Below are 15,919 nucleotides of genomic sequence, written 5' to 3' on the forward strand. Positions count from 1 at the left end.
GAGACATAATGTCCCATAGCTTTATAACTGATAAAAATGTTTCAGGCAAATTCTGGGTTTTAGTGTATTTTGATCCTTAATAAAATATCTATATATGTATATTCTAGGATTATCCCCGTCGGAAAAGTATCACTAGTTTTGGGTTTCCAGTAACTAGTATTTGACAATAACTAAGTTTGGTGATATGGGACGCGGGTGGCGCTGTGGGTTTAAACCACAGAGCCTAGGGCTTGCCAATCAGAAGGTCGGTGGTTTGAATCCCCGCGACGGGGTGAGCTCCCATTGCTCCTTCCCTGCTCCTGCCAACCTAGCAGTTCGAAACCATGTCAAAGTGAAGTAGATAAATAGGTATCATTCCAGCGGGAAGGTAAATGGCGGTTCCGTGCACTGCTCTGGTTCTCCAGAAGCAGTTTAGTCATGCTGGCCACATGACCCCGAAGCTGTACGCTGGCTCCCTTGGCCAGTAAAGCAAGATGAACGCCGCAACCCCAGAGTCGTCCACCACTGGACCTAATGGTCAGCGGTCCCTTTACCTTTACCTTTAAGCTTGGTGATATAATTTCAATTTTGGAATGCCAAATCCTCCTTGTTTAATTTGTACTTGCATTTTTAATAACAGTACTATTGGGAGTTGAAGAAGCCCATAGGCATTTCCTTAATAAGGAGTTTATTTTTTAGAAATATTTTCTCAGAATATGAACTGGAATTCCTTTCAGAATATAGTTTAATCTGGGAATAATTATTTTGAGAACATTCACCCATCCCCAAAGGGTAAGTGCCTCCCATCAATTAATATCTAAAGATACCTTTTTGATTATTTTATGAATATTACATAACTGGGTTATGTCATTTGGTATTTAAAATACCTATATATTTAATGGATTTTGAACAAATATGGAATTTTGATTTCTTAAAAGAGTAAGTGAGCACCTTTTCACCTATTGGCATCAATTCTGATTTAAGCCAGTTAATAGAGTAGCCAGTAAATTTGACCAAAAGTATATTATTTGCATCAGCCTTTGTATACTAGTGTGAGATTTTGTAATAAACAAAAGTATATCATCCACAAGTAAAACAAAATTATATTCAACTGAGTTGTGAACTGATATGCAAATCTCACTAATACCACAGGCCAAATGTTCTAAGCAGATATTAAACAAAAAAGGAGATAGGAAGCATCCTCGTCTAGTTCCTCTATATAGGGGAAAGGTTTTGGACATAATGCCATTTGTTTTAATTTTGATGCAGGTATATCACATGATGTCATGATCCAAAGGAAACCTGAATCTATTTAATGTATCCTGCATATAATGTTTATAAATTTTATCAGAAGTTTTTTCAGCGTCTGATGATAAGATAACAAATTGTTCTTTATTTTTAATTCTATTAAATCTATTACTGGTCTAATATTGTATGATGTTTGTCTAGTTTTTGGTTTGTTTGTTTTTTGGTTTATTTTTTTACAAATCCTGCCTGATCATTTCTTATTATAGACAATATCACTACTTGTACTCTATTTGCCAACATTTTTGTTAAAATCTTTATATCAATGTTGATCATTTACAAAATGAGGAGTTTCTGTAAAAGGAAGCCCTCCTATGAGAGGTGTTTATTGTTCGGTTTTGTAGGGGACAAACCTATGCACACATATTTGGGAATAAAAGTCTGCCATTTTCTTTCCTTTTGCCACATTGTCCCCACCTCTCTCTTCCCACTCCACACTATTCATTTGTTATGGATACAAAAATATGCAACTATGTTTACCACCTGCAAGATCAGGACCAGAGCCAGATCAAGAGCATTAGAGGTCCTGAGCACCAAAAAGCTTATGGTGCCTCTCAAATATAATTCAAAATAAAAACAAAACTATAAAATAAGATTTTATTGGTTACATTTCATCCTGTCTCTTATTTCAGTTATCTGAAACTAACGTGCCAGGCTAAGGCTGTTTAAATCTCACCAGTTGTAATGTGGAGGGGAGTGAGGAATGAATAAATAGAAGTTGATTCATTCAACAGATAATTGTTGGTGTGAACTGGAGTTAATAGTACAATTAAGATGAATTTTGAAATTTTGCAAATCTTTGCTCACTGTTCAGAATGAAAAGATGAAGTAATGATTGTGCTATAATCATTTACCCACTGGTCATGGGCCACTGCTTTGGACTTTATTTATTTATTTTCAGCTTTGATGCCTGAAATGAAGACTAGGTAAGTTCAGTGTCTACTAAAGTCTATGAATCCCTGTAATGGGAACTCAGGGCATTGGGTTAAATCTGAACATATTATCTGTTAAATAACTAATTAGCTGAGTTTAATTAAGTATGTTTTATTATGAATCTTTTATACCAAAATTAGACACTTAAAAATTGAAATTTTACTCTTGTCAATTATGTCCATCTCATAGGTTCCTCAGCCTTAGTTAGATTTGAACCTGGAAACAAAGACACCAGGAGAAAGTAGCACAGAGCCAACAGTTCCTGTTTTTAAGCCATTTAAAATAATATCCCCCCCAACAGGAAGTGCTAGCTGCAACCCGGAAGTCATTTTGGCGACTTCCCGGAAGCTGTAAACTGACACGTTTGGACAAAAAACGCCTTCTTCCGGTGGCGCGTGGAAAGGAAGCAAGGAGGAACATGGCGGAAGTTGATAGGCAAGAAAGCACCTGCTAGTGGTGGCTGGGAATAAGCGCACCGGAGACGGATCCAGTAGCCTCAACGGAAGCTCCCCGAAGTCGGAAGTACGTCACAAGGCTGGGCTCAGACTAATACACTAGCGGCGCGGGTAGGGGGCAGTTGACAACTGGGAAGCGACTGAGGCACTTGGGTTGCGCTTTTCTCGTCGCTATGTCCCGAATGCCTCAGGGGGCAGCTCAGAGCGAGTACAGGAAGGGCGAGGGTCACGAGGGGTCCGGAGCTTCCGCCGCCTCGCCCTGGTGAGTAGCGGGGTTCGCATCTCCCTCAGGTCTGCCTTATTTTTGGGGGCCGGGCGGCAGGTTAGAGCGCTTGGAAGTATCGGGTTCCGGAGCCTTTCGGCGGGGGAGGGGATGCCCGCGGCGGAGACGTGAAACTGAGGGGGGAAGCAAAGCCTTTGTTGCCGCGACGTCGTTGTCTGGCCCTCGCGCTGTAACTACAACAGCGCCGCGTAGCGTTGGGTTCTTGCACTGCGCGCTCTTGGATGCCCCCTGGCGGCTTCTTGCGCTTAAAACAGCTGAAGCAGGAAACGCGCCTCTTCCGCTTGCCTCGGTGAAAGGTCGACCAGCCTTTTTGGGTTTCCCCCAAGTAAGAGTTACGGGGAAGGTTCTTGTCCTTGGCCACCAGACAGACAGAAAGAGAGAATGTGTATGCGTGTGTGTTCAGGCTGTCAACCAAAATAGTGCCGTGCCCCAGCTCTGTTGTAGTGGTTAAGCAAAATGATAATGGATTAAAAATTTATCTGGACTTAAGTGGTGTCATAAAACAGGAGACTTGCCTCCAAAACTGGTTTCATTACCTTGCTCTGATTTCTTGTTTTGTTACACCGTTTCTATACCACTTAATATAACATATCTCAAAGCAGTATACACAAGAAGACTGAAATAACAACAATGTTTTATTTTTATTTTTTTAAAAAACTATACTTAATTACAAAAATACAGTTGACATATAACTGGTAGCATATCCACTGAGTCCTCTGGTCAGGAGGTGGGGTTGTAGAATGCCAGATCAGTCCATAATAAAACGATTTGGTTGGGGATGAGTGGGCTCATCTGGCTTGAATTACCAAGACTTGGGTGAGTGAATTGTGTGGACCTGACCTTACCCAGCTCTGCCCACCTGGGATTTCAGTACTGGTCCAAGCTAGACTAGGGTGTCAAGGTGGGGGAGTTACCCTTGTCTATAAGGACACAATCTCCTTGACCAGGGATGGCCAAGGAGATGGTTGGTGTTGAGATAGACAGATTGGGGTTGCTGTTAGTCTACTGACTGCCCTGTTGCCCAGAAGTATCCCTGATCAGGCTGGCTAAGGTAATCTCTGGGATATTGTTGGGGGACTCTAAAATGATAAATAATGGTGACTTCATTATCCACATGGAGGCTGCTGTTAGGCAAGCTGAAGACTTCATGGCCCTCTATTACAACCATGGGGCTCTCTTTGGTCCAACACACCAGGCAGGGCACACCTTTGATGTGTTCTTTACCCAAGTGATATGAGGGATGGACTGAATATAGGGGGTATGCAATACACTCTGCTGTCATGATCAGACCATTATCTGGTTATGTTTGGACTGACAGTGGCAGTTCCCTGCCCTCCCTAAGGGTGGTGGGCCCATTTGAATACCCCACCCTTGGAGACTGATGGAACTGGATGTGTTCTGGAGTGCTTGGGGATTTTCCAGTGGAGAAAGCTGGTGATCCTATTGAAGCTCTGGCCTCACTATGGAATGGTGAGATTAAATGGTTGACACAGTGGCTCATTTTGCAGCTCATGTTGTGTCCTCTACTAGCTGCCCAGCTCACATAGTCTAGAGGTTACTAACTCCCTGTATGGGGGAGGGACCTCTGGAACTCTTTGAGGATATAGTTGGTAAACTTTAGTGTGATATTGACTCTTCACTTGCTGCAGCTCTGGTTGTAGTAGCCAGTGTTGCTACACTGGGATGTTTTGTGGGATCAGTTTCACCTTATGCAATCAGCTGATGTGAACAAGGTGCTGGTGGCAATGCCTCTGTCTGACTATGTGCTACCTCAACTCCTGTCCCTCCTGGTTGATCAAATCTAGCAGAGGGGGCTGACTAGTTGGGTTCAGAGTGTGGTTAATGCTTTGCTATGTGATGGGGTGGTTCCTTCTGCTTTGAAAGAGGCAGTGATGTGAGTCACTTTTGTGACCACTAGAGATGTGAAGGCCCGGAAAAAAAAACAGGAAAAATTTGGAAAAAATTTTTTGGCGTTTTTTCCCGCAAAATTGGAAAAATTGAAAAAAAATAAAATAGTTTATGGAATGTTTTATTTTAACATGATGAATACAATATTTTAAGATAAGGGGTTCAAATATTTTATAAATCATTTCTAAAAAATATGTATGGTATCAGATTATTCTAATTTCTGTGAGGACAAGCAAGTTCTAGGTTACAAACTGAACTCTCTAATGCAAGAACAAGATACATTTCTTCCTTTAGAAGGTGCTGTTGTCACCAGAAAAGAAAAAGGTTTCAGTTTTGTTTTTGCATGCATGTGGTATGCCTCGGTTCTGTTCCTCTTCACTAGGCCTCAAAGCACTGGAAGAAAATATAGAGCCTTCTTCAGATTCCTCCATCTTCTGCAGCATGTGAAAGAATCTGGTCTATGTTTGGAAACACTCACACTAAATCAAGAAATAAGCTGACATGTGAAAGAGTAGAGAAGCTTGTTTCATTCCAAGCAAACCTTCAGTTTTTAGAAGTCCATAATAACTGTGATCATGACAGACACTACAGAGTAGATGCAGAAGCAGAGACTGAAACTGATACTGATCATTACAGCTCAGAAAATGATTCTGATTAAATTTCATGCCCATTCATTGAAACTTAGTCACACTGCCTTCTTCAGTTCTTTTTATAAGAATGTTTTTTTTAAAATACTGTGGAGAAGAAATATGAATAATTGTTACTTCTGGATTTTTAAAAATTGTTTTGTGGAGTTTTTTTGTTCCACATAAACTAGTAAACTAGTAAACAGTTCAGGAGATTGTTGCTCCACTTGTTACAAATACAAATAAATATTATTTTAAAAGTAAATTCTGTTTGTAATAATTGTTTGGATACACTATATTTTTAATATGCTAGTTGTGATAATTTTATGCCCATTAAAATTGTCCATAGTTATATTTTATGTTTTAAAGTAACAGAATGACGTTCAATCTGGAAAAGAAAAAAGTGCAAATGTAGCATTTTTTTCAATTTTTCCGAAAATTTCCATTTTTTCTGGGGGGAAAAACGGGTTTTTTTCCAAGCTTCAAAATTTCTGGAAATTTTACATCTCTAGACCACTCCTAACAAAACCAGCTCTGGGCCCTTCCTTTCAGTGTTAGAAACTGGGATAGAAAAGCTAGTAGCCAAATGGCTTCTGGGACCTGGGTTATGGGCACCAAAACAGAATGTCTAGTCATCATGGGGTGGGTGGGATGACAACACTTTTTATTTATTATTTTCAGAAGCATGAATTAATATGCAATTCACATAAGTGACACATTTTTAGCAGAAAATGTGAATACATGTTTAGTTTAGTGTTTACAATAAAAATATTGGTACCATACTTCAGTTTTCAAAACACTCTACTGTAGTCTTTATTGTTAAACTCCTTAACTTATTATCTTATTTTTAACATATACCCTGTGGCTTCAAACCATATACACTGTACATTTCAATAATCCTTGAGTGTGAGCCAGGCGTAAAAAATGGCACCCAGACTTTTTGAGGTGCTCGCAAGTGGAGAACATTTAGGCGCAAAATGTGCCTGGCGCCCTGCTAATTTCAAACCCTGAACTTCCTTTGGATTAGAACAGCTATCAGCCAATTGCCAATTCCTGTTTTGGGGGGAAGGTGCAGATCTGCACTGGCTGCCCATTTGCTACTGGGTAAAATTCAAGGTGTTACTGTTAGTATCTAAAGTTCTTAACAACTTGATACCATTTTGCCTATGAGATCACCTTGCCCTACATGTGTTCACTTGACCACTTTGATCAGCAGAATTGGTACTACTACAGGTGACAAATAATACCCATTTCACATTTGTAAGGACTCTAATGTTTGGTGTGGCAGCGCCTACATTTTTGAACTCCCTGCCTATTGAGATCAAGCAGGTGCCTTCATTATGCTATTTTCAGTGCCTGCTAAAAACATTACTGTTTTGACACACTTACTCAGATGCTTAGAAAGCTGAAGTAATTATAAAAAAATTTAGTATGTTAACTTATGTTTTAAAATAGCATTGTAATTTGTTCTTTTTTTTAACATTTGTAATCTGCTTTGAGGTTTTTTTTTTAATCAAGTGGTGTACAGATTGTATTAAATAAATAAACATTAGCCACCCCTCTACTCACAGTTCTTTCTCCACAGTTCTGCCCTCTTCTCCTCCAGCTGCTTTACTGTACCATAGAGAGGGCTTGCTTTATGGAGAGGCACCAAGGGAGATGGCATTTCCTCAGGCTGCCCACAGTTGTGCCCCATTAAGCAGTCAGCTGCACTCTCCACACACAGCTTCAGGTACAGAAGGTTTGGTGAGTTTCCCAGAGTCCCAAGGATTGAAAAAGGATACCCCACCACCCCAGTTCTTTCTTCAGCCTTTGCCCCTTTCATTCCATTCTCTTGCTCTAGTAGTGCCTTGAAGATAACAGGGGCTTCTCAAGTGTGCAAGAACATTTTTAAAATATATAATGACCTCCCTCCCAGTGTGTTTCAAGACAAGTTGTTCCTTAGGAGCACTTTTGAGCGACTAGTTTGAACCTGTTATCTACCCAACAGTTGTAGTTGACTGTTCAAGAGTGTCACTGAGAAATAACTCTGTCTGAAATATATTGGACCCATAAATAGAGGCGGTCTTGCTTCTTTTTCCTGCAATTGGTACCTTCCCATTTTTCTTTTCCACCTCAAAAATAAATGGCAAACTGAGCATCTTTTTTTGGAAAGGGGAGCCCTTCCTTTCTGCACCTTTTATTAAAGGGTGCTTTCTCCTGGTGCTTCAGTGTTGTAGACTGAATGAGTAATTCTGTTAGGCTTGGTATCTTTTTCTCAACAGAAATTTATGTGCCTTCAGCAAGGGCAATGAAGGCAGAAATTATCCCATCTCTAGTAGGAGCAGCTTTAAAAAAAATTACCTGGCATGTAGCTGTATAAAGGCTTCCATTGGAAAAAAATCTGATGACCTTCAACAGCGAATTAGAGAGAAAGTGGTTCTCCTAGTGACCAGTGATGAAGCATGCCATGTTGTTACATGTTGTTATAAGCTAACAAATACAGTCATACCTCGTGTTGTGTTCGCTGCAGATTGCGAATGGCGCGGGTTATGAACGTGCCGAACCCGGAAGTACCGGAACGGGTTACTTCCGGGTTCGGCACTTCGTGCATGCGCAGAAGCGTTGAATTGCGACCCACGCATGTGCAGAAGCGGCGCTGCAGGTTGCGGACTGCTCATGATGCGAACGGGGCTCCGGAACGGATCCCGTTCACATCCAGAGGTACCACTGTAACACAAATTACACTGGTTTTGCCTTTCAAATTAGCCAAGATGCTTTTCAGTTGTTGGCTTGATTCTGATTAGCCTCTGATATGTTCAATGTAGATGTACCATTCACAGTAAGGTAAAGGTAAAGGGACCCCTGACCGTTAGGTCCAGTCGTGTCCGACTCTGGGGTTGCGGCGCTCATCTCGCGTTACTGGCCGAGGGAGCTGGCGTACAGCTTCCGGGTCATGTGGCCAGCATGACTAAGCCGCTTCTGGTGAACCAGAGCAGCGCACGGAAACACTGTTTATCTTCCTGCCGGAGCAGTACCTATTTATCTACTTGCACTTTGACGTGCTTTCAAACTGCTAAGTGGGCAGGAGCTGGGGTTAAATGCGAAATAATAATAGTGTATGAGTGATAGTTATTTACATGACATTTTCCCCTTCAAGTGTTACAGGTCATATATACAAAGTAGTTCACACTACTGGGCTGGATGGAAAAAACCTTCTGGAATTGCTTCCACTTTCTAAACGTATAGGAAACATTGTGTCGTTGGTTCAGCCACCAGTCATATCTGATGCTAAAGGCGAAGACTCCATGTCTGGTCATGGTCATCTTAAGGATCTGTTTGAAAATATAACTCCATCTTCATTTGTTAAAGCTCCTGAACTTAAGACAGCTACACATAGAAAATTAATTTTACCGAAGCCAAATCCAGCTATTCCTGGAAAATTAATTTTACCAAAGCCAATGGAAAATATGGAAGTAGCTCCTCTTGCAAAAGAGAACCCAACTACGCCATCAGCTTCTAGCATTCACAGCAGTTATCGTTCAGCTGATAATTCCTTGGAAAAGGATGCTACTCTAGTTTCCTCACACAAGAGTAGTGCAGAATATGTACCTGTGAATAAAAAACTCCCAGTTACTGCAAAGAGTCCTGTAGTGCCCTCTGGACATCACCTTCAAATACCAGCTCACGCGGAAGTAAAATCTGTCCCAGCTTCTTTTTTGCCTCCAACAATTCAACAGAAGATACTGGCCACAGCAGCCTCAAATGCCTATCGAACATGTGAAGTTGCAAACGCATCAACTGTTATATATGTGTCACCAGTAAATACAGTGAAAACACATTCAAAACCATTGCTAAATTTATGTCCAAAGCCTGTCGGGGAAGTATCAAATTCTTTGGTGCTGACAATGGCACAAGCAGCAGCCAGTAATTCTGCCCTGGCAACGTCTGATAGCCTGGGAAACCAGTCATCTCCTATGAAGTGGGTTGTCGAAGAAAACCCACAATCGGCATCCTGCCTTGTTCCTGTAAAGTCGTCAAACAGCGTGGCATCAAATATCTTAAAAACATTGGTTAATCCTGAAGATGGAAATAACAACCCTGCCAGTATTCTGCCTACTTGTTCGAACAACCTGAATGAAAGCCAAGGAAAAATGCCCTCGATTAATGATAATGCTCTGGTGATGTTCAATGGGAAGGTGTATTTACTGACTAAGAAAGAGTCCACTATGACACCAGCAAGCAAATGTGGCAAGCAAGTATCACTCGGTGCTGAAACACATTTAAGAAAAAATGCATTACAGTTAATTAATTCAGCTGCAGATAATACAATAACCAACCAAGTTGTCAATCTTGTATTGTCGAAGAACAAAGGAATTGCCCCTTACGCAAAGGATCCAAAATCCAGTGAGAATATAATACTTTCCCCACAGTCTGAACTAAAGAATTTTAAAGTTACGTCTCCATCTTTCACACCACCACATGGGAATGTGCAAGTAAACCGCACCAGCCAACCTGAGGCAGTGTCCACACCGGAAAACGTCCCAGCTGGAAGAAATGTTGCTAAAAAATCAGTCACAAAAGAAAGGATGAAGCATGGCTTACAGAAAATTATTTCTCCAAAAGTACCTGCTGCTGCTGCTTTACAGCCATCTACAAGGCGTGGTACTTCTGAAGAGCAAGATCAAAAGGTAACTTTCATGCTAGAGTAAATTGTACCAATGGTACAATGGTCTTTGATTTGAAGTTTCAGTTGTCTTAAATGAGTACTGTTACATAATTATTTTGATAGGGAGGATTTTAATAGGCCATCTGACAAGCAAGAGTAAAAAAAAAAAGTGAAACTGGTTTCATTGCCTGCTGCCTCAAGTCTTTCACTGAAAAGAAATAAAATCTGAACCATCAGCTGTTGTAAGGTTCTGTGTTTCTCCAGTAAAAAATACTTTGTTGATGTCTATAGTATTAGATACAGAGGCACTGAAATGTCCTGGGCAATTTTGATATTTGATCCAAAGGGGCAACATTCTGGCAGTTTGGAGGGGGTCCTGTTTGTTTACTTGGGGCAGTATTAAACTAAATAATTGTGCAAACACAAGGATTACAATAGTGTAACAGGACTTCCACCCCTCTCTTCCCAGTACGTGTACCTTGCACTGTCCCCAGATCTGCTCTGGAAGGTTCTGGAAACCACTAAAATAGATTTAAGAGGGGGAGTGCATTCTGTTACATTCAATACAATCCCATAGCTATTTATGATTTATACATACATATGTGGAAAGCAATTCACAAATACGCCCCAAAGCGATTTAGTCATATCCTTAAAAAGAGCTAACATAATTTTTGAAAGCACACAAAACAATGCAGATTTAAAAGCAACACAAAACAAACACCTAAAGAAGAGACCTTTCCATCTAGCTGTAAAATCTTGTCAAAGCAAAAATGTCTTCATTTGTTTCCAAAAAGTACAGATAGATGCACTGGAGAAGGAAGTTAAAAAGAAGTTAGTTTTCCTCAAGCTACAAACCAGCATTCACAAATAGCAAGTGTCCAAGGCTATCCAATTCTAGGGCTATCACTTACAGCAGGGCTGGGGAACCTATGGCCCTTCAGATGTTGGACTGCCATCATTCCCTGATAACTTGGCCATGCTGGCTGGGTCTATTATGAGTTGGAGTCCAACACCACCTGGAGTGTCACGGATTGCCTGCCCACTGGCAGCTGCTAATGGATTAAGTTTCAGTATATGTTCCTTTGTAACGTTTTTCGGCCACAGACAATCTTCCAGGGGCCATATACCAGTGGCGGGCAGGTTCAGAGGTAAACTGAGTGGAGCCAGAAGCAAAATGAGTTCAGTAACAGTTGTTACAGTAGTTACAGTCTCACCACATAAAAGCCCAGAGGCTTCTACATGCAAACATTTCTCCATCCAGGTGAGCAGTAGGCATTATCATCGCTGAATTACATCTTCCTGCTAGACAAAACCACTTATGGAGGCTATGGAACAGGGCTAGTAAGGGGTCTGGCTTGAGGAGGAGCATGACTTGGGAGAGTCCAGAGCGCTGGATTGAGAGTCCTGGAGGTCCCCCCCCCCCACAAAAAAACTAAAGCTTTGTGTATAATACCCTTAATCATTCTGATGTTCTGGCAAGCTTATATAATGAACATTTATTATTTCAGATGGAGAGGATACTTGCAGGAGTGGCTGCTCAGATCAAACAAAGGAAACACAGAAAACACTGTCTTGAGTTGAGAAAAAAATTTGGCCTGCATAGAGAAGAGAGAGTATATCTGCAGAGAATTCCTTTATCAGTTATTCTCAGAAAATCAGAAGCGACTGTGTGTTCCAACAATGTACAGATGAGTGACACTTGCAAATTGCCACCGGCAGTACCTATTAAACCTGGACCTGAGGAAGAGAAAGAGGTATCCGAAATGTTTATGTGTCTCACCATACCATTTTGTTGTTTGAATTATTTTCATATTCATCAGTTTTGTTACTCAGTCATTGAAGCTTCTTGCAATGATTTGCTGAGCTATTGTTATGTCGCAGTATTTTCAAAATATTCTAACTTCTGAGTAAACAGACCAACTTCTGCTTGGTTTGGAATAAACTAATAGGTATAGAATGAGCCATGTGGACACGTAGTAAAGCAGAGAAAAACGAATGGAGAAGGGACAATGAGTATGCTGTGTACAAAAAGAAAAAGGATCCCGAGAGGATGGGTGGAGTAAATTGGGCGAGGGAAAACAAGTCCAAGAAAGAGAAAATGAGAAAAGGTGTTGTGAAAAATCTTCATGGGGCCCTAGCACTCAAAAGTAATTTCTATGATTATGTTAACTTGGGAAATATTTTGACATATATTTAAAAGCTGCAGCTGGTGCAGAATGCAGCAGCTAGGTTGTTGATTATGGCACTCCATCAACACCATAGAAAATATCGGCTGAGGGAGCTGCACAGGCTGCCAATATGCTAATAAACGCAGTTCAAGGTTTTGTTGTTAGCATTTAAAGCCTTAAACGATTTGGGACCAGGGTACCTAAGGACGACCTTGCCCCAGAACAAAATAAAAAATAAAAAAATTCCTTCCAGTAGCACCTTAGAGACCAACTAAGTTTGTTCTTGGTATGAGCTTTCGTGTGCATGCACACTTCTTCAGAAATGTGCTTTTGTACAGGTGATGACTTTTTTTTGGGGGGGGTTCTGTTCGCAGCCCCCACATGCATCAGTGGAGCACATATAAGCACTCCCTACCTCGCCAGGTACATAAGGACCTGCATGTTGGCGATCACACATCAACAGGACATGCCTAAAATGGTCATTACCTGTACTAGAAACTGGACTTTTAGCGTTTCAGTTTCAACCCTCTGGAATCAGTTACTAGCTGAAATTAGACAGCCTAGTGTCACAATGTTTAGTCGCCTACTTAAATCATTTTAAAGAAGTCTTTCTCTGAAGTCACTTATTGAACAATAGTGTATCTGAATAAATAGCTTTATTTTTAAATTATTTGAAATACTTTAAGAGAAATGGCTTTAATGTTTTAGAATTTGTAGAGATTGTATTATTTTCTGAAATGATTTGTTTTTAGAACTCATGTTTTATTCTGGTTTTTATATTGCACACTACTTGGATGGCTTTATGCTATGAAGTGGTTTATGAATTTGTTAATAAATAAAATTAACAAAAATTGGTACATGTTCAGTAGATTTTAGGAATGTAGGTCAGAATTTTAGGAAAATCTAGACCGATATTGTCCAGGGACTGGTTTGGCCTTTCTGCGTGCTCTACTGCTGAGCTGCAGTCCCTCCTGAGCTTTGGAAGTGAGTGGCAGTTAGGGGGGGGGGAAATAACATTAATTAATTTTACTATTATTAAAAAAACATGATTTGTGAATAGGGCATATTCCACGATGCTAGGTGGATTTTTTCATACAAATCTAGCCCACTCCTTTTCCATTGATACTGAAAACTTTCATAGGCTATAGATACAATCCCAAGGAATGGAATACATTGGTGGTAGTTAAGCAATCAGAATAGTTCAAGTTATAAAATAGCTTTGTGGGCTATATATTAGTTATAAAGTTGCAACAATATAGTATTACCTAATATTTTTCCCTCCCCCTTACATACAGATAACTGAGGAAGAGGAGGAAGAGTTGAATATAAAGAGGAAGGCAAAAATGCTACCAATACAAGAAAATACAAAGAAGCAGAAAACAGAAATAGAATCTATACCAAAACCAAATTTGGAATGTGGCAACTCTGACTCAGTAGTGGATAACCCGAGTAGCTCTTGCACACAACTTGTATCAGAGCAAGGAAATCCTACAAGCATTCTGCAGTTCTCTCAAAGGGTGCACCCTCACTCAAATCTTTGTGTTCAAAGTAATGAAGAGAACAAAATTTCAGCCTCTGCTTTACACTACAGTGAACATGAAAATCCTTTAAGCAAGGGTTCTTTCAGAGAAGATTTTTCATTTAACCTTCCAGATCTGGAGGAAACAATAAGGGATGAAAAAATAGCAAAGCTTAAACTCATGCTGCGGGAACGAGAGGCAGCACTAGAGGAAATTCGTAAAAAAATGCAGCAGACGTGACAAGCCTGGTCCTTACTTAAACCCCAAATTTTGCTGCAACCCCATTGCGACTTGTTAATAAGTTATTTCTTGTTTCTTGCATATAAAGCAAATAAAAAATCTTTACATATTGTTTACATATTGAGTGCAAGTATAAACATTTTCAAGCCTAGGAACTTATCTAGCAGAGTATTGTTTGCAGAATGTGATACTTGTTAGTTCAATATATTCTCTCATTATTTCAGTAAATGCAGTTTATATTCTTGTTGTTTATTGAGGTTGTTTCATAGAATGAAATGTAAATTATTATTTTTCAGTTTTACGTTAAAAGGAACAGCTTAAGTTTGTTTCAGAAAATGAAGTTTGTTCTAGAAAAATTGCTAGTATTAACTTATTTGAATTGGGTAATTGGAATCAAATGTCAATGAATGGGGTAACAGTATTTAATTTGTCGAGTTTCTTTAGTGATAAAACAGTTTGATTGAATTTCCTTAAAAATCAACTTCACCCAGATCAGTTTTTAGAGCAGGTGAGATCTGCAACAAAGTGGTGTGCTGCTGTAATGTTTGTATTCAGGATGCCTGACAGCCAGTGACAGCCAGCCATGCTTTTTTCTGAGGTACCTCTTTCCCTTATTTGTAAAGCTCTTGCCCTCGTTAAAGTGTATGTATCTTCTGGTTTAGTTTGAATATAATTCTTACTGGTCTAGTTTGGTATGTTTTATATCATGTTGGAGCATATTTGACAGTAAAAATGTATTCATCAAGGCACTACATATGTAGATTCCTGCCACAAAATGTTCCAGTAGTGTTCTTGTTTGTTTGTTTGTTTGTTTGTTTGTCACTCTCAAAATTTGGTTGCATTTAAACCATTGGCCACAATGCCATATAGACTATGTTCCTTTAGCTAATTATTCTTGGTAATCCATTAATAACCAGTTACCTGGAATTGTATATATGAATACAAGTGGTTTAAATGGTTTTGGTTGTCCTAAAGTATATACAAACAAGTTCATCTAATAATAATCTTTTGTTTTATTCAGTTGCCTACTGTTCAGTTCCCTCTTACTATGTAAGAGAAGACAGCCCCATCACCTGAGTTCCATTGACATTGGCGGTACCATAATCTTAATGTTTATGAAAACAAAATTTTAACTTTTCTTTCTTGTTGATCTCAGAATATGTGTGGGATATAGAAAATGTTTGTTTTTCGAAAAGACAAAGGGTTCTGATTTTAAAAATCCACTCAAGTTTAGAACAGGTATATCCCAACTTGTCCTTCTCTCATAGAATTGTAGAGTTGGAAGGGTCATCTAGTGCAAACCCCTACAATACAGGAATCTCAACTAAATCATCCATGACAGATGGCCATCCAACCTCTGCTTAAAAACCTCCAAGGAGAAAGAATCTACCACCTTCCAAGGGAATCTGTTCCACTGTGAGAAAGTTCTTCCTGGTGTTGGTATCTCCTTTCTTGTAACTTGAATCCATTGGTTCATGTTCTGGTGCAGGAAAAAGCAAGCTGGCTCATACATAGATTCTAAACACCATCCGAATTTTATTAAGCTGCAGGGGAAGTGATACCATCAGTAGTTTTGGAAGGAAATTTCCACATGTTAGCAAAGAGAAGGTTGCTGTTTGATTCAGAAATTCTACAAGGTCTAGTATGAAAATAGAATTATGGGAGGAACTGCAGAATGACTGTACCTTCTGTGTCTCCCCCCCTAATGTGGCAACCATATTGTGGCTGGCACCCACATAACTCAAAATTCCACTGGGCCAGAAAGATGATTGACCCCTAATTTAACCTATACATGGAAATCTTTCAATCCCACCTCCTTTCGTGAGTATGCAGAATTCATGGACTTCAGTCAGC

At 39.9% G+C, this 15,919-nt stretch overlaps 1 protein-coding gene across 2 annotated transcripts; it reads left to right on the forward strand.

Moving 5' to 3' along the window:
• Positions 1-2,778: 2,778 nt before the first annotated feature.
• Positions 2,779-14,814, forward strand: LRIF1 (ligand dependent nuclear receptor interacting factor 1). Of its 2 annotated transcripts, none has more exons than XM_033153121.1 (4): positions 2,779-2,934; positions 8,629-10,159; positions 11,646-11,883; positions 13,599-14,814. In XM_033153121.1, exons 1-4 carry the CDS (start codon positions 2,846-2,848, stop codon positions 14,063-14,065), a joined length of 2,325 nt encoding a protein of 774 aa, XP_033009012.1. In that variant the 5' UTR covers positions 2,779-2,845; the 3' UTR covers positions 14,066-14,814. The 2 variants fall into 2 exon arrangements, with proteins under 2 accessions (XP_033009012.1, XP_033009011.1); XM_033153120.1 differs by having other exon boundaries at positions 2,781-2,934; positions 11,646-11,891; positions 13,601-14,814.
• Positions 14,815-15,919: the final 1,105 nt, after the last annotated feature.

This window comes from Lacerta agilis, chromosome 6 (genome assembly GCF_009819535.1).
Source record: "Lacerta agilis isolate rLacAgi1 chromosome 6, rLacAgi1.pri, whole genome shotgun sequence".
Lineage (NCBI taxonomy): Eukaryota > Metazoa > Chordata > Lepidosauria > Squamata > Lacertidae > Lacerta > Lacerta agilis.